Genomic DNA, 18,535 nt, shown 5'->3' on the forward strand with positions numbered 1-18,535 from the left:
CCATTCATGCCCCCAACCATGCCCCAAACCACCCCAGCCATGTTCCCATCCACCCCCCCAACCATCACCCCAAGCCATGCCCCACAACCATCACCCCAAGCCATGCCCCACAACCATCACCCCAAGTCATGCCCCCATTCATGCCCCCAACCATGCCCCAAACCACCCCAGACATGCCCCCAACCATCACCCCATCCATGTTCCCATCTATGCCCCCAAACCATCACCCCAAGCCATGCCCCTAACCATCACCCCAGCCATGTTCCCATCCATCCCCCCAACCATCACCCCAAGCCATGCCCCACAACCATCACCCCAAGCCATGCCCCCCAACCATCACCCCAAGCCATGCCCCCATTAATGCCCCCAACCATGCCCCAAACCACCCCAGCCATGTTCCCATCCATGCCCCCAACCATTACCCCAAGCCATGCCCCACAACCATTACCCCAAGCCATGCTCTCTAAGTCATATGCCCTCGAAGCGTAACGCCATTCATGCCACAAGCCGGCAGACCTCTTCCTATTCCGGCAGATTCCGTCCGCGAATCATCTTCCGATTCCGGCGGATGCCTTCTCATCCCGGAAGACGTCTTCCAATGTGAAAGCGTAGAAGTTTATTCCCGAAGAAGCCGGGCGGCGTTTCGTTCTGCGTGGTATGTACAGTTGTTCCTCGCGTTTGTCTACGATCATCTCAAACGTGGTCCTTGGTCCACCTCGAGATCGTCTCGACCTCCTCAATCGAGTACCCCGGGTGTGGTGTATAAAACGTCGCCACTCGGGGAGACAAAGGCGGCCGGGCGTGGTGCTGGCCACCTCGCGTGTCCCGGGTTCGGCCTTCGTAGGTGCTGCCCGCTCACAGCACTTGGCCGCGACAGTCGGATCAAGGGAGGATCTTCGTCTTTTAATCTCAATGCGGCGTTAACTCGCGTTGCCTAAGCCTAGCTGACGCCTACCCCTAAACATTGACGGCCACAAACGGAGCCCTTCCCCAACTACTCACTAACAACCAACGCTTTAGGCCAGGGGTGGGGAACCTTTTTTTCTGCCAAGGGCCATAAAACAATATTCAGCGGGCCATACAAAATGATCAACTTAAAAATTAGCCTGTTTATATTTGGTCAGACATTTAATGAACTCGCCCCCTAATGTGATGATGGGCTGGAACTGCTTCTCTTTGGCGAGGCGTGTGATGATGTTAGCTGGTATTGATGATGTTAGCTGGTATTGATGATGTTAGCTGGTATTGATGATGTTAGCTGGTATTGATGATGTTAGCTGGTATTGATGATGTTAGCTGATGTTAGCTGGTATTGATGATGTTAGCTGATGTTAGCTGGTATTGATGATGTTAGCTGATGTTAGCTGGTATTGATGATGTTAGCTGATGTTAGCTGGTATTGATGATGTTAGCTGATGTTAGCTGGTATTGATGATGTTAGCTGGTATTGATGATGTTAGCTGGTATTGATGATGTTAGCTGGTATTGATGATGTTAGCTGGTATTGATGATGTTAGCTGGTATTGATGATGTTAGCTGGTATTGATGATGTTAGCTGGTATTGATGATGTTAGCTGGTATTGATGATGTTAGCTGGTATTGATGATGTTAGCTGGTATTGATGATGTTAGCTGGTATTGATGATGTTAGCTGATGTTAGCTGGTATTGATGATGTTAGCTGATGTTAGCTGGTATTGATGATGTTAGCTGATGTTAGCTGGTATTGATGATGTTAGCTGGTATTGATGATGTTAGCTGGTATCGATGATGTTAGCTGATGTTAGCTGGTATTGATGATGTTAGCTGGTATTGATGATGTTAGCTGGTATCGATGATGTTAGCTGATGTTAGCTGGTATTGATGATGTTAGCTGGTATTGATGATGTTAGCTGATGTTAGCTGGTATTGATGATGTTAGCTGGTATTGATGATGTTAGCTGGTATTGATGATGTTAGCTGATGTTAGCTGGTATTGATGATGTTAGCTGGTATTGATGTTAGCTGGTATTGATGATGTTAGCTGGTATTGATGATGCTAGCTGGTACTGATGATGTTAGCTGATGTTAGCTGGTATTGATGATGTTAGCTGGTATTGATGTTAGCTGGTATTGATGATGTTAGCTGGTATTGATGATGTTAGCTGGTATCGATGATGTTAGCTGATGTTAGCTGGTATTGATGATGTTAGCTGGTATTGATGATGTTAGCTGATGTTAGCTGGTATTGATGATGTTAGCTGGTATTGATGATGTTAGCTGGTATTGATGATGTTAGCTGATGTTAGCTGGTATTGATGATGTTAGCTGGTATTGATGTTAGCTGGTATTGATGATGTTAGCTGGTATTGATGATGCTAGCTGGTATTGATGATGTTAGCTGATGTTAGCTGGTATTGATGATGTTAGCTGGTATTGATGTTAGCTGGTATTGATGATGTTAGCTGGTATTGATGATGTTAGCTGGTATTGATGATGTTTGCTGATGTTAGCTGGTATTGATGTTAGCTGGTATTGATGATGTTAGCTGATGTTAGCTGGTATTGATGATGTTAGCTGGTATCGATGATGTTAGCTGATGTTAGCTGGTATTGATATTAGCTGGTATTGATGATGTTAGCTGGTATTGATGATGTTAGCTGGTATCGATGATGTTAGCTGATGTTAGCTGGTATCGATGATGTTAGCTGATGTTAGCTGGTATTGATGATGTTAGCTGGGATTGATGATGTTTGCTGATGTTAGCTGGTATTGATGTTAGCTGGTATTGGTGATGTTAGCTGATGTTAGCTGGTATTGATGATGTTAGCTGGTATCGATGATGTTAGCTGATGTTAGCTGGTATTGATATTAGCTGGTATTGATGATGTTAGCTGGTATTGATGATGTTAGCTGGTATCGATGATGTTAGCTGATGTTAGCTGGTATCGATGATGTTAGCTGATGTTAGCTGGTATCGATGATGTTAGCTGATGTTAGCTGGTATTGATGATGTTAGCTGGTATCGATGATGCTGTTGCTACTCGCAACTGCTTTTTCAGGTTTGCTCCTAGATTTGTTGAATTTCGAGTCCCGCCCGCGGTGGCCTCGGCAGGGCCAGAGACCAAATTATTTCGCGGGCCTCATACGGCCCACGGGCCGGACGTTCCCCGCCCCTCCTTTAAGGCCCACCACCCTACCTCTTAACACGGCCAATCCGTAGGCCCTGAACTCCCAACGTCGCTTTACCCTACGGCTGACCGCTCTGCCCATCCCCTACTCAGGAGGCCTGCCCGCTCAGAGGAGAGGCCCCAGCCATGTCGCAGCGGTGGGCCGTGCGCGCCGGCGACCAGGCCCTGCTCTTGTGGGCCGCGCCCGTGCTGCCCGGGGCTGTGGCGGAGGCCGCCGAGGAGCTGCGGTCAGCGGTGGGGCCTCGGGGGGCCGTGGCGGTGGAGAACGTGGACATGCTGGCCCAGTGTGAGCAAGCCGACGCACGCCAGACAGGGGTGCCCTGTGCTGAGTATATATGGAGACCAGGAGAAGGATTTCCACCCCCCCCCCCCCAACCACCGTGTCGCCTGAACGAACTGTTGAGGGGTTTTGGGGGGGAGGTGGCGACTGCTTGTTGGTGACGAGCAGCACCTATGAAGGCCGGAACGGCTCACGAAAAAGCGTATGTGTAACCATCGCCACTTGGGAGACAACATTGGAGGCTGAGTCTACCTAGGGGAGACCCAGGACCGGTTCAGTTAATAGTCACCGGTGTTTGCCGTGAGCGGGAAACCAAACTCTAGTCGCCGGGATCGTAGCGCAGCGTGCTAACCACTACACTACCAGTTTAACACGTAGGCTTTCGCGACCAACAGATCTGGCTGTCGCCTGATGAAGCTAGTTGTAATTACTGGCGAAACGTCGTACTCAGATTCTAAATGTTGTGGCTTGGCTCTCCAACACACCGGTGGTGCTGTACTCGTGACGAATTGGCACGTTCTGTTTACGTGACGACCCGTACTATTTATGCGATCTAACCCAAAACAATCTCTATTATCCACGACACTACCACTTCCCATACGTATATACACTCTCACACGCATACACACATAGTACAATATCAAGGTGTTATCATGGCCAAAGGTGATGATGCCACTAACCCTTGAAAAAGTGTTATACCGTCAGCCAGATCTCTACTGCACAGCTCATATGAAGCCTTAAAGATCTGCCCTGACAGTATCCCATTACCTGGCCTTGGACTCGCATAGAGATCCATAGACTCGCACCGAGACCTATAGATCTGTACTCCCACCATCTGCTCTTAGGCCTCCTCTTACCTACCCCCTTGGGGATTGTCTGTCACGGCAATTGGCCCTCATTTTCACAAATACACTCGAACAGATACCCCATCACACACAGTATCGATAATAAACCCTTCGTAGAAAGTCTTAAAGACATGCATGCGCTGGCCGTTTTAAATACAAATGTATGTTACCCGCAAGTGAATGTAGTACTACATGTGGGGAAAAAGACACAAGCAACTGCAGACGTACTCTCTGTTATGAGAAATGAGCTGTTCGCCGGGTGCAGTCAATGATCTGACTGCAGATCACAAGTGTCTGACTGGCGCGAAACCAACCGCCTCTGACCCGCAATTCTGTGACATTTGCGAGCTCGCAAAGCAGAGCTGCTGACGAGCCCTGGGCTGGCGGTGTCTCGCGAAGCTTCGTTGTCCCCCTCTTGTCCCTGCGTAGCGGGACATGAGGCGTCGCGGTTTGACGTGGCACTGGCCGGGGTGCTGCCGGGTTCCGTGCTGGTGCACGGGGAGGAGACGCTGGCGGAGCTGGCCAGGGTGCTCAAGCCTGGGGGGACGCTGCAGCTGGTGCAGCCGATAGCGACGCGCGGTAACGCATGCGCCGCCACGACCACCCGGGCACCGCCAGCACCGCCACCCTCACCGTTAAGGCATCGTTACCAGAAGTTATAGCGGCGCGTGGTAACGCACACGCTTCCACGACCATCCATGCACCACCACCACCCTCAGCGCCACAACGTTGCAGCTATCATCACCACCACCACCATCCTCGTCATCACCGGTAAGCCATCATCACCAGCAACAACAACAACCACATTACAGTTATACAGAGCCTTTCAGGATCAAGATCCCACAAAGCACTTCGCAGTCTAATATGAATAATATAATTAATTAGAAATAACAGTAAGTTACATGAATGCATCAATCAAGAGAATCAAATAAGATAGATAAAAAGCTCCCCTTTCACCAATCCATGCTGATAGGTGTGGTGAAGTATGGTCAAACAATTCCTGTGACCGACACAGCTGGAGGAGGCCTTCATCCAGCGGGGGAGTTGACATTGTTGTAAACTAAGCTGAGCGTTGCACACTGTGTGGCCTGCATGGCCTTCCCCTCCATCCACAGACGGCGTGGCAGCCGTGCGGACCGCGACTCGGCTGGCCTCTGCTCTGAAGCTCGCGGGACTGGTGGACGTGTCGGAGGTCAGTGCTTTCACTCCTCGCAGAGTCTCAGCTGACCATTCCCCATCTAAGACGTCCACTCACGGGGTCCGCGTCTCGCTGGGCGTGCGTCTCCTGCCCAGGTCGCCTCCGAGCCGCTGTCCGCCGAGGACGTGAAGGCGGCGATGGAGCTGCTGACCCCTGACCTCTCGGGGTCGCTGCTGCGGGGCCGTGTGACGGCGCGCAAGCCGCAGTTCGAGGTCGGCTCGAGTGCTCAGCTCACGCTGGGAGCCGGCACGCACGCTGGCACGAACCCCGCGCCCATCGGTGAGACCTACACATCCCAGGCCGGGACCTCCTCCGCCGTATTTTCCCCACAGCGAGCCACGTGACAAAGCGAGGGCTTGCTGGCGGGCCACGTTGTCGTAGTGTCACGTGTAGAAACTTCATGACATCACGCGGAGTCGTAATGTCCGTGTATGTGACCACTAATCTGCGTCTCTTGGGGTTCTTGTCTTTATCTTTTCTCACTTTCATGTCCCAAACCTGAACGTCTTTGCAGCTTTCTCATCTGTTAGCTCTCGTTTTTCTTTCATCACACGGTAAAGCATCCCTTCATGTTTCTACTCGCATTGCTCAAATGGGATTATACATAGCATTCATCGCTGCACAAACCTGGCAGGACGCTTTCCTGGGTAAACAAGTGAAAAAAATCATGATAATAACGGGGTCACGTGATTTTGTGAGTATGTGTTTTTGTATGTTTGTGTGTGTCCATGTGTGTGACATGTGCGTGTGTGTGGTCTGTTGCCTGCTGTGAAGACAAGCCAAGCAAGGTCGACCCCAAGGCAGCAGCTGTGTGGGCTCTCTCTGCAAACGACATGGGCGACGATGACATTGTAAGGCAGATACTGACGTGTAAATAGCGACTAGGATCCCCTGTACACCGGCATGAAGAAGATTAACATAAAACAATAAATATAGGAATAGGGTTTACCCTTTTAACTGGCACAAAAACTGACACCTTTATTCAAGGCATCATGTTTGCAAAAACCACAACACAAGCAGTCAAAATGCAAACAAAAAAGACAACTCTGATAATAATATGCACTGTCCTTGAATTTGATTGGTCCACACCCGAGACAGCTTTTTTTTGTTTGCATTTTGACTGCTTTTGTTGTGGTTATTGCAAACATGATGCCTTGAATAAAGGTGTCAGTTTTTGTGCCAGTTAAAAGGGTAAAACCTATTCCTATATCTTGTTTCTGGCAAAGGAGGTCTCATAAAATAAAATAATAAGTTACGTTAATCTTCTTCCTCGTATGGCTGATGTTCATGTACAGCAACGGCCACAATTTGACATTGAGGAGGTTGATGAGTCAGATGATTGCTTCAGGAGTAGCGGAAGTGGTCCATTGGTGTGATGGAGCCTCCTTCATAGTTGTGAATTTGGCATTAAGTCATTATGTATTTTATGGTTCTGTTCTGGGTGGTGACCATGGTCTCCGCACACTGACGGTAGAGATTTGTATTTCCTGTTTGTGCATCATCGTCGAGTATCTGCTGATGCCATGGTTTGTGTGAGGATGCGGCACAGGCTTGTTGGCCCCATGACCTTCATGGAATATCGAAGCCAGGGATCTTCCCCGTCAATTCTTTCACGTGGAGGTGTTTTGTTACTTTGTGACTTCCATTTGGCTTTATGAGCTTCATGTGAAGCGTCGAAGTCATGCTGGCAGGAGGTCAAGGAACAGACCCAGGTTTTGTGGGTTAAAATGATTGGCAGATGCACCACCTGTATGTATGCAAGTATGTTGAAGTTACATAATTAGACCTCCTTTGCCAGTACCAAAATATAATAATAGGGTTTTCCCCCTTTTTCCTGGTAACAAAACTGAAACCTTTTTACAAGGAATCATGTGTGCATTAACCACAATACTTGTGGTCAAAATGCAAACAAAAAACACTGATAATATATGCATTGTCCTTGAAACTGAGTATGTTGAACTTCTTTCGCACCGTACATAGCCAACCATGCTAATCGGAGGTGCGGGGGAAGGACAACAAACCAAACACAGAAATAAGTTATAACCACCAGCCTCCTTCACAAGCCTCATCCAACGCACTGTTCAGATTTCCACCACTTACGTTGGCCATGAATGGAACTCAGTTTGGCGGGTGTGTAGTGCATCACATTAAGCACTGTGCTCATGCATAGCTCTCACACACATACACGCTTCTGTGTGTCCCGCACACAAGACAAACACAAAGATCCCCCCCTATAGCCTTAAAAGACATTTGGGGCAAGTGCTGTTAGCGAGCACCTATGAAGGCCGATACGGCACACGACGGGGTGGGTGGCCAGCACCGCATCTGGACGTCTTAGTCTCCCCAGTGCTGATGGTTATACATCACACCAGATACTCATTAGAGGCTGAGTCGACCTAGGGGGGGGGGGCCCAGGACCGGTTAAGATAATCGTCACCGTTGTTGGCTGTGAGCAGGACTCGAACTCGGGGCGCCAGGTTCGTAACGCAGCGCGCTAACCACTGGGCCACCGCTCCTCACACACACACAGGCCACTCGCTGTCACACACGCGTGTGTGTGTCCCGTGCACCTCGCTGCATCCTCATGTCCCCGTGCGTCGCGCCCACAGGAGCTCATCGACTCAGATCAGCTGCTGGAGGAGGAGGACCTGAGGCGGCCCGATCCCTCGGAGCTCAAGGCGCCGAGCTGCGGGCCCGGCAAGAAGCGAGCCTGCAAGAACTGGTGACGCAAGCACGCACGGTGGAGGCGTGAAGGGATGCACATTACATGGCTAATAATCTGCAGTCTCATGGACAGAAGTACGTGTCTGCAGCCTTTTTGTCAACCCACTGCCGTGTGAATTGTTCCTGACAATCTTCACCGGCAAGACAAACAGCTCTGGGCAACTGTCGCAACTGGGGAATGTCGATGGCAGAGAGCAATGGAGTTGTGTGCAACGAATGTGGCAATCGGCTGCGATGTGAGTGGAAGTTCCTATCCCATTCGCCCACTAGGGGGAGCAGCGATCAGATTTGTCCACACTCGGGGCGGCTATATTTTCACGATGGGGAAAAATGTTGCGGCAACCGTTGCCAGTGATGATTGCTTGCTGAAGATTCCTATTCAATTGCCCCCCGTGTACCGTGGAATTTAGTTAATCCAATGCCGACTGATCAATCCGAGCACTTTTTTTTTATTTTACCAGGTAAAGCCCACCGAGCTAATTGCTCTATTGCAGAAACGACCTGGCCACAAATGATAGCTCAACGGAAGTGCCTTATCAAGTGGAAATGTATAGCAGCCATATACTCTAAAGCGCACGTTCCTAAATGTGGAGGGAAAAACCCGAGGAACCGGATAGAAATCCACGTGACCTGGGGGAGAACATGCAAACTCCAAATATACAGGAGTCCGGGTCGGGATGAAACCCACGACCTCCTGCACACCAGGCGAGGGAGATAACATTGAGACTAGCGAGCAAGCTGTCAACAGCCGAATAAGCTTCGCCGCAGCTGTCACGCGCAATCTTGCCTGCCCGCGCATGTCACACCGTGGATGTGCTCGCAAAGTCTTCGTGTCATTCTCGAATGTGACCACAAGCGCTGACGCCGCTGTCTGTGTCCCCCCCCGTCCCCCGCAACCTACAGCTCGTGTGGCCTTGCTGAGGAGTTGGAGCAGGAGGCGACCAAACAGAAGCCGGCGCTGCCCAAGTCGTCCTGTGGCAGCGTACGTAAGCACCAACTGCTGGCGCTTCCGCACACACGATGTCGCGCAGTCACGTCTCGCACACTGCGTTGCGTAGCCACGTCACACACACACAGTATCGTGCAGTCACGTCACACATACACAGTTTCGCGCAGCCAGGTCACACAGCATCGTGCAGTCAAGTTACACATACAGTGTTGCGCAGTCACGTCACACAGCATAATGCAGTCACGTCACACACATTGTCGCGCGCTAGCAGCAGACACACACAACATCGCATGGGAATATCATGTTTCTGACCCAGGTTACATCCTGGTCACATTGTACTGCGACAGCGTACACGTACACACCGTCTTGTACGTTCACGTTACACACCCACGTGCGCGCACCCACGTACACACAGATGCATCCCGACACCAAGTTGCGAGGGGGGGAATTGTCTCGATAATTTCCCCCCCCCCCCCCCCCCCCCCACGTGGGTGTGCAGTGCTACCTGGGCGATGCCTTCAGGTGTGCAGGCTGCCCCTACCTGGGCATGCCGCCCTTCAAGCCCGGAGAGAAGGTGTCGCTCTCTACTCGCCAGCTCACGCCGGACGTCTGACCACGTCTCCCAGGCTCGGCCACCAACCACTACATCTACCTTGTGAATGACTGCCTCACCCTTTCTCTGTCAAAGAAATATGTCAGCTGATTTTCTGCAGCGTTTTGAGAGTGTGATCGATCTTTAAACGCGATGAAATTCCAAATCGAATTTCATCAAGTCGCAAAGAGATCCGTAGACTCGCATTGAGATCCATAGACCAGCGCAGAGACTCATAGAATTACGGAGAGGCTTGCATAGAGACCTACAGGCTTCCCTGTCCCTGGTCAAGTCTGGGTTCAAAAGCATTTTTTTTCTCTCGAGCTTTCGCCACCACGCGCCGCTGCGGGACATCTTTAGGCGTTGAATTGGCTACTCAAAACTTCTCTCTTCTAAACTAAACTATTTTTTATGTTACCAGGTTTAGAGTATTTGGCTCGCGATACATTTCCACATGATAGGCACTTTGTTGAGCTGTCATTTGTGGCGAGGTCGCTTCTGAAAAAGAGCTATATGGCTGAGTGGGCCTCACCTGGTAAAATAAAACACTGAGCGATCTAGCTCTTTTTTTAGACATGACTTAGCCACAAATGATAGCTCAACGAAGTTGCTTATCACGTCGAAGTTTATCGCAGCCAAACACTGAATATGACCAACTCTTATCAAATGTTCACCGATTCCGTCCAGCGTCTCGAGATGCGATCACGTTTGGACGCGAATTTAATTGCACATTGTGTTGTGGACCCAGCCGTGTTTCCTACCCCAGCTCCCGGCTATGCCCACCAGGGTTCCCCAAATGCCGGTCCCCATGCAAACGCCTTGGAAAATATTTTCGAGTTCACCAGATCGGCGAATAATTCGAATGCAAGTTATTTCGTTGCAAGGCCCGACGATTGCTACATGCTTTGCTCGTGATGTAAAAAGTGCCCACTCAAATAAAATAGAGATCTTGAATGCGTGCGTTTGTGCATGTTTGTGGCTCGTACGGGTGAGTGGTGGCCAGGGGCGGAGCCAGGATTTTGACTTGGGGGGGGGGGGCTGACTTCAATATTCTGAGATATCCAGTGTTTATGTTTTCCAATGGGCGCCACAAATGTATAAAACACATTTTATTGGTATTCTTGGTTCTTTCGGTAACAATAAAATAATAAAAATATATTTTATTATTTTATTGTTTCCCTTCAACGTGACTTTACCGAAAGAACCAAGAATATGAATCACTGCTGTCACGAAAGCTGATGTGGCTAATAAGTTTGATAAGTTCAAAAGGCTGCTGCTCAAGCAGGGCAGCACGAGGTGGCAGCCTGCAGCATTTTGCAGCAGCCGGATATCCGGTTATCCCGATTACCGACTTTCCCAAAATTTCAGGGGGGGCTAAGCCCCCCCCCCCCCGTGGCTCCGCCCCTGGTGGTGGCGAAATGACTGGTGTACTGGGCTACAAACCTGACCCCCTGAGTTTGATTCCTGCTCTGGGCCTAACGGCGGTGACGAATCTCTGAACTAGTCCTGGGCCTTCCCTACATCGACTTGACCTTAAATGAGTACCCGGTGAGACGAAGGCAGGCCGGATACCGAGGTGGACCAACTTTAGTTGCCTCGTACCAACCCTCGCCTGTGTTAACTGTGAGGTGATGTAAGGTGGTTGCGAGTATAGGTCAGGTCGAGAGATGTGTGAAGGGGATAAAATGACAAACAAAATATAGAATTATGTTATTACGCTTTGTTACCCAAAACAAGCACCACGGAGTCTCGCATTACGTTATTTCAGGATGATCCTGCCAGGTTTGCTTTGCATTAGGGGGCGATGATTGCTATGCGTTGAATTCCCGTGCCCAATTATCGCCCCAATAGGAGTAGAGAAGGGCTCTCAAAAGATGGTTCGGCTCAAGGGGACTTTCAATCGTTGGAAATTCCTGGTTGGGGGTCGTCCATACATGACGTCACGCACCTAGGGGGGGGGAGGTCAGACATTTGTGACGATGTGTGATGAGGGGGGGGGGGGGTTGAGAAATGTGACGTCACATCAAAATTCGCAACTTTAAATAAATATAGACAACACGTTCTACTTCATAAAATAGACTTTAATAAATGTTTTCTACAACAGAGTGCAGCGCCACATTAAATACGCACTACAATGGCAATAGTTTAAAACGATTTGAAGCATGTTTTATTTATTTGGGGGGGGGAGGCAGAGCTTTGTGACGTCATATTTGAGGGGGGGGGGTCTGACTTTTTGTAACGAGGGGGGGGGTCAAAAATCGTCCAAAATCGTGTGACGTCATTTATGGACGGCCCCTTGTCTCGTTTAACCCACTTTGCCGTCTGGAGCCGGTGTCAGCTCGCCTGTGATGCATTACACGTGCAATTGTGCACTCTGCTAATAGCTTCGGGTAGCGAGGAATGTTTTTTTTTTAAATCATTATTTAATAGAAGGCAATGGCATACCCTGCCAACCCATATGGTTTACCCCGTATTCTTGTACAGGGAAATTGAGTTTTCAGGTCCATACAGCGTAGAGCCGTTTCAATACGGGCAAAAATGTTATTTATTTGTGTATCTCCCTTGCGATGGGACTTTGCAGGATGAACGTTGAGATTTATAAGTGGCGAGGGGTGACCAATACGGTGCTGAAGTTGTCTGTAATAAGATAGGGCACTGATAATGAGTTGACGGGTATGAATAAAGTTGTGTCGTTTCACAACCACCCAGCCCCCGTGGTGTTCAACTTCTCCGGAGGACGAAACACAAACGCAGTCTCTCTTATTTCTCAGTTTAACACGACCAATATCATTCATAATACAGTTTTTTTAAAAAAAATTCGGCCCTATCCACCCCTTCGCAAGGATTCGCGATGGGAGATAGTGGACAGGATGAACCGGCTACGCGTCCGAGTTTACTGAACAGGGTGCTTTAAAAAAAATGTTAACACTTATATGGGACTATCGTTTTTAATGGCAAAAGAACGGATACTACACTAACATGAAAAAAACAAATGTGTGTTATTCTTGGTTCTTTCGGTAAAGTCACGTAGAAGGGTAATAATAAAATAATAAAACAATAAAATTCTCACGACGTTTCGATTGCAACACAAGCAATCATCATCAGCAGGTGTGAAAACCACAGCAAGAAAATTTACCGAAGGAACCAAGAATATGAATCCCTGCAGTCACGAAAGCTTTAAAATCGAAATGTATATTCTTGGTTATTTCGGTAAAGTCACGTAGAAGGGAAACAAAATAATAAAAGTAAACTATTTTATATTTTAAATTTTGATTTAAAGCTTTCGTGACTGCAGTAATTCATATTCTTAGTTTTTTCGGTAAAGTCACGTTGAAGAGAAACAACAAAATAACAAAATATATATAAAACAATAAAAAATTCTCACGACGTTTCGACCATAACTCAAACGGTCATCATCAGGTGTGTCGGTTTGCATAAATTTATTTTGAAAACGGCATATTTATTTATATATATAAAAATAACGTTTGCGTCACGCGCAACGATGGCAGTTTGCCAGGACTAGTCCATCTATTTTTTGAAAAGAGGAGGGGGGAGACGAAATTTGTTTTTATGTATGCTGTCTGAAAGGCACTGTAAGCGTGAACAATCAATCAAGAACTGAAATGATTTATCAAATCTTTCCAATGATTGCTAAGATAGAATCCATCTTCTCAGTTGAAATTGTCTCTGTGTTTGTATATGTGGATAGCCTCATGAACGAATCTCTCATGGAAGCCAGATGGCTTACAAAGAACCTCCGTCTTGGAAAAGTCAATGGCATGTGAGCCTACTGAATTAGAACAATGATCTGCTACGGCCAAGGTGTTGGTCCTACCGTGTTTAAGGTCTGCTTTATGTTCACGAATGCGGTCCGAGATATGGCGTTTGGTTTCTCCAATGTAACTACTACCACAGAGGCAACTTAGTTTGTAGACACCAGGGTATTGTATGTCCGGAATCACATCTTTTACAGACGGAACCAGATCACGGATTTTATGTAATGTGTTGAAACGGACCTGGATCTTGTGTTTATTCAAGATTTTGGAGATCTTTTTTGTGATCCCAGCAATGTAGGGTAAAGTGATGGTTTTGAAAGGCTCCTCAAGAGGGTTCTTCTTCATGGTTTGAGTGATAGCTTTGCGGATTGTATAGTCGGAGTAACCATTAGCCCTAAGAGCTTGGTGTACGTGCTTGAGTTCACTGCTTATGTGTTCCTGGTCGGATATGCATTGGGCTCTATGATACAGAGTCTTGATGAGAGAATTCTTCTGTGATGGATGGTGGTGGGAATCCGGTTTCAGATAAGCATCCGTATGGGTAGCTTTCCTGTAGACAGAGTGGCTCATTGAACCATCAGGTCTCTTTTTAATTAGGACATCCAAAAAAGGTATCTTGCCATCTATTTCGACTTCCATGGTAAATCTGATGGCTGGGTGTATGGAATTGATGTGGTCGAAGAATTTGTCTAGAGCAGGCCGGCCATGTGGCCAGATGACAAAAGTGTCATCCACGTACCTCTTCCATAAGGTTGGGCGCAGAGTGGCAGTCTGGATGGCGTCAGTCTCAAATTTCTCCATGAAAATGTTAGCTATAACTGGAGAAAGGGGGGAGCCCATTGGGGTGCCCTCAGTTTGTTTGTAGAAAGTTCCATTCCAAGTGAAGTATGTATTGGTTAAACAGTGTCTCACCAGGGGGGGTACCTCAGTGTTTAGTCCTTGATGAACCAAGTCTTCAATGATTGCAATGGTGTCAGGTACAGGAACCTTGGTGAATAAGGAAACTACATCAAAACTGACAAGCAGGTCGTCTGGGGACAGGGAAATACCCTTGATTGTTGATACCAGGTGAGTAGAATTTTGTACCGCAGAGGTGGTCTTTCCAGTGAAAGGACGCAGGATTTCAGACAAAAAACGAGCTAGTTTGTAGGTGGGGGAGCTGATAGTAGAGACTATGGGACGAAGAGGTGTATCAACTTTATGTATTTTTGGTAAGCCGTATAATCTTGGTGGCCTGGCAGCAGAAGGTTTCAACGAAAACTGTTTAGATTGATCAATTAATGCGGTTGAATCAGAAATTATTTTGTTGGTTTGTGTGACGAGGCTGTTGGTGGGATCTCTTTTTATTTTTGTATAACTACCATCGTCGAGTAATTCTTTAATTTTGTTGTTGTATTCTATTTTATCCATGATAACAGTAGCATTGCCTTTGTCAGCTGAGAGAACTACAATATCATTCCTCTTTTTTAATTTATATAATTCAAAACGCTCATCTTTGCTGAGGTTGCTAGCTGGCATCTTAGCGTTTTTGAGGGTTGCAGCGATTTCAGATCTTGCTACGTCTGCAGCGATGTGACCCAGGCCCCTGAGAGCAACGTCTACTTGGGCAATTATATCATTAACTGGTATGTGTTTAGGTGTGACTCCAAAGTTTAGACCTTTAGCTAAAACGGATTTCAGACCATCGGAAATAGAACTGTTACTGCGATTAATTACGACTTTATTAACGTCTAACTTTTTGGTGTGTGGGTCCGGTCTTTTGTTTAAGAGGAGGTTAAATTTGGAAATCAGGTTTTCCTTACATTTGGTCGACATAGTAGCAGCTGAAGAGGCAGTCATATTGTCTACATGTTCCCAATCCGATGTGGACATTATTGCCGTCAATGATAAGTGTGATTTGTAGAGTGTCTTGTCTAACTGATCTAGTTCTGTGCGTATAAGTCTGATTTTTTCTGAGATAAGAGCTAAGCTAGTTTTGAAAAGAATTCGTTTCGCATTAGAAGAAGTTACAGTAGCAGAGGTGAGTGTAAATGCGATTGGTATTACCCCAGAGTCGCGGCATCTCTTCAGGAAGGTGAGAGACTCGATCAGCTGAGCTTTCTTATCCCGGAGTTTGTTGAAAGATCTTAAAGTTATGTAAAAACCCTCCCCGTAGAGGCGATTAAATTTTGATTTAAAGCTTTCGTGACTGCAGTAATTCATATTGTTAGTTTTTTCGGTAAAGTCACGTTGAAGAGAAACAACAAAATAACAAAATATATATAAAACAATAAAAAATTCTCACGACGTTTCGACCATAACTCAAACGGTCATCATCAGGTGTGTCGGTTTGCATAAATTTATTTTGAAAACGGCATATTTATTTATATATATAAAAATAACGTTTGCGTCACGCGCAACGATGGCAGTTTGCCAGGACTAGTCCATCTATTTTTTGAAAAGAGGAGGGGGGAGACGAAATTTGTTTTTATGTATGCTGTCTGAAAGGCACTGTAAGCGTGAACAATCAATCAAGAACTGAAATGATTTATCAAATCTTTCCAATGATTGCTAAGATAGAATCCATCTTCTCGGTTGAAATTGTCTCTGTGTTTGTATATGTGGATAGCCTCATGAACGAATCTCTCATGGAAGCCAGATGGCTTACAAAGAACCTCCGTCTTGGAAAAGTCAATGGCATGTGAGCCTACTGAATTAGAACAATGATCTGCTACGGCCGAGGTGTTGGTCCTACCGTGTTTAAGGTCTGCTTTATGTTCACGAATGCGGTCCGAGATATGGCGTTTGGTTTCTCCAATGTAACTACTACCACAGAGGCAACTTAGTTTGTAGACACCAGGGTATTGTATGTCCGGAATCACATCTTTTACAGACGGAACCAGATCACGGATTTTATGTAATGTGTTGAAACGGACCTGGATCTTGTGTTTATTCAAGATTTTGGAGATCTTTTTTGTGATCCCAGCAATGTAGGGTAAAGTGATGGTTTTGAAAGGCTCCTCAAGAGGGTTCTTCTTCATGGTTTGAGTGATAGCTTTGCGGATTGTATAGTCGGAGTAACCATTAGCCCTAAGAGCTTGGTGTACGTGCTTGAGTTCACTGCTTATGTGTTCCTGGTCGGATATGCATTGGGCTCTATGATACAGAGTCTTGATGAGAGAATTCTTCTGTGATGGATGGTGGTGGGAATCCGGTTTCAGATAAGCATCCGTATGGGTAGCTTTCCTGTAGACAGAGTGGCTCATTGAACCATCAGGTCTCTTTTTAATTAGGACATCCAAAAAAGGTATCTTGCCATCTATTTCGACTTCCATGGTAAATCTGATGGCTGGGTGTATGGAATTGATGTGGTCGAAGAATTTGTCTAGAGCAGGCCGGCCATGTGGCCAGATGACAAAAGTGTCATCCACGTACCTCTTCCATAAGGTTGGGCGCAGAGTGGCAGTCTGGATGGCGTCAGTCTCAAATTTCTCCATGAAAATGTTAGCTATAACTGGAGAAAGGGGGGAGCCCATTGGGGTGCCCTCAGTTTGTTTGTAGAAAGTTCCATTCCAAGTGAAGTATGTATTGGTTAAACAGTGTCTCACCAGGGGGGGTACCTCAGTGTTTAGTCCTTGATGAACCAAGTCTTCAATGATTGCAATGGTGTCAGGTACAGGAACCTTGGTGAATAAGGAAACTACATCAAAACTGACAAGCAGGTCGTCTGGGGACAGGGAAATACCCTTGATTGTTGATACCAGGTGAGTAGAATTTTGTACCGCAGAGGTGGTCTTTCCAGTGAAAGGACGCAGGATTTCAGACAAAAAACGAGCTAGTTTGTAGGTGGGGGAGCTGATAGTAGAGACTATGGGACGAAGAGGTGTATCAACTTTATGTATTTTTGGTAAGCCGTATAATCTTGGTGGCCTGGCAGCAGAAGGTTTCAACGAAAACTGTTTAGATTGATCAATTAATGCGGTTGAATCAGAAATTATTTTGTTGGTTTGTGTGACGAGGCTGTTGGTGGGATCTCTTTTTATTTTTGTATAACTACCATCGTCGAGTAATTCTTTAATTTTGTTGTTGTATTCTATTTTATCCATGATAACAGTAGCATTGCCTTTGTCAGCTGAGAGAACTACAATATCATTCCTCTTTTTAAATTTATATAATTCAAAACGCTCATCTTTGCTGAGGTTGCTAGCTGGCATCTTAGCGTTTTTGAGGGTTGCAGCGATTTCAGATCTTGCTACGTCTGCAGCGATGTGACCCAGGCCCCTGAGAGCAACGTCTACTTGGGCAATTATATCATTAACTGGTATGTGTTTAGGTGTGACTGCAAAGTTTAGACCTTTAGCTAAAACGGATTTCAGACCATCGGAAATAGAACTGTTACTGCGATTAATTACGACTTTATTAACGTCTAACTTTTTGGTGTGTGGGTCCGGTCTTTTGTTTAAGAGGAGGTTAAATTTGGAAATCAGGTTTTCCTTACATTTGGTCGACATAGTAGCAGCTGAAGAGGCAGTCATATTGTCTACATGTTCCCAATCCGATGTGGACATTATTGCCGTCAATGATAAGTGTGATTTGTAGAGTGTCTTGTCTAACTGATCTAGTTCTGTGCGTATAAGTCTGATTTTTTCTGAGATAAGAGCTAAGCTAGTTTTGAAAAGAATTCGTTTCGCATTAGAAGAAGTTACAGTAGCAGAGGTGAGTGTAAATGCGATTGGTATTACCCCAGAGTCGCGGCATCTCTTCAGGAAGGTGAGAGACTCGATCAGCTGAGCTTTCTTATCCCGGAGTTTGTTGAAAGATCTTAAAGTTATGTAAAAACCCTCCCCGTAGAGGCGATTAAATTTTGATTTAAAGCTTTCGTGACTGCAGTAATTCATATTCTTAGTTTTTTCGGTAAAGTCACGTTGAAGAGAAACAACAAAATAACAAAATATATATAAAACAATAAAAAATTCTCACGACGTTTCGACCATAACTCAAACGGTCATCATCAGGTGTGTCGG

At 46.6% G+C, this 18,535-nt stretch overlaps 1 protein-coding gene across 1 annotated transcript; it reads left to right on the forward strand.

Moving 5' to 3' along the window:
- The first annotated feature begins 546 nt into the window (after nucleotides 1-546).
- CIAPIN1 (cytokine induced apoptosis inhibitor 1) lies at nucleotides 547-10,710 on the forward strand. The gene is made up of 9 exons (XM_032977586.2): nucleotides 547-655; nucleotides 3,262-3,454; nucleotides 4,723-4,872; nucleotides 5,409-5,485; nucleotides 5,587-5,770; nucleotides 6,266-6,342; nucleotides 8,101-8,213; nucleotides 9,119-9,197; nucleotides 9,664-10,710. The coding sequence occupies exons 2-9, from the start codon at nucleotides 3,295-3,297 to the stop codon at nucleotides 9,775-9,777; spliced, it is 954 nt and encodes a 317-aa protein (XP_032833477.2). The 5' UTR covers nucleotides 547-655; nucleotides 3,262-3,294; the 3' UTR covers nucleotides 9,778-10,710.
- The last annotated feature ends 7,825 nt before the right edge of the window (nucleotides 10,711-18,535 follow it).

The sequence above is a fragment of the Petromyzon marinus genome, chromosome 63 (genome assembly GCF_048934315.1).
Source record: "Petromyzon marinus isolate PM22_M1 ecotype Great Lakes invasive population chromosome 63, UKy_Petmar_22M1.pri1.0, whole genome shotgun sequence".
NCBI classification, from domain to species: domain Eukaryota; kingdom Metazoa; phylum Chordata; class Hyperoartia; order Petromyzontiformes; family Petromyzontidae; genus Petromyzon; species Petromyzon marinus.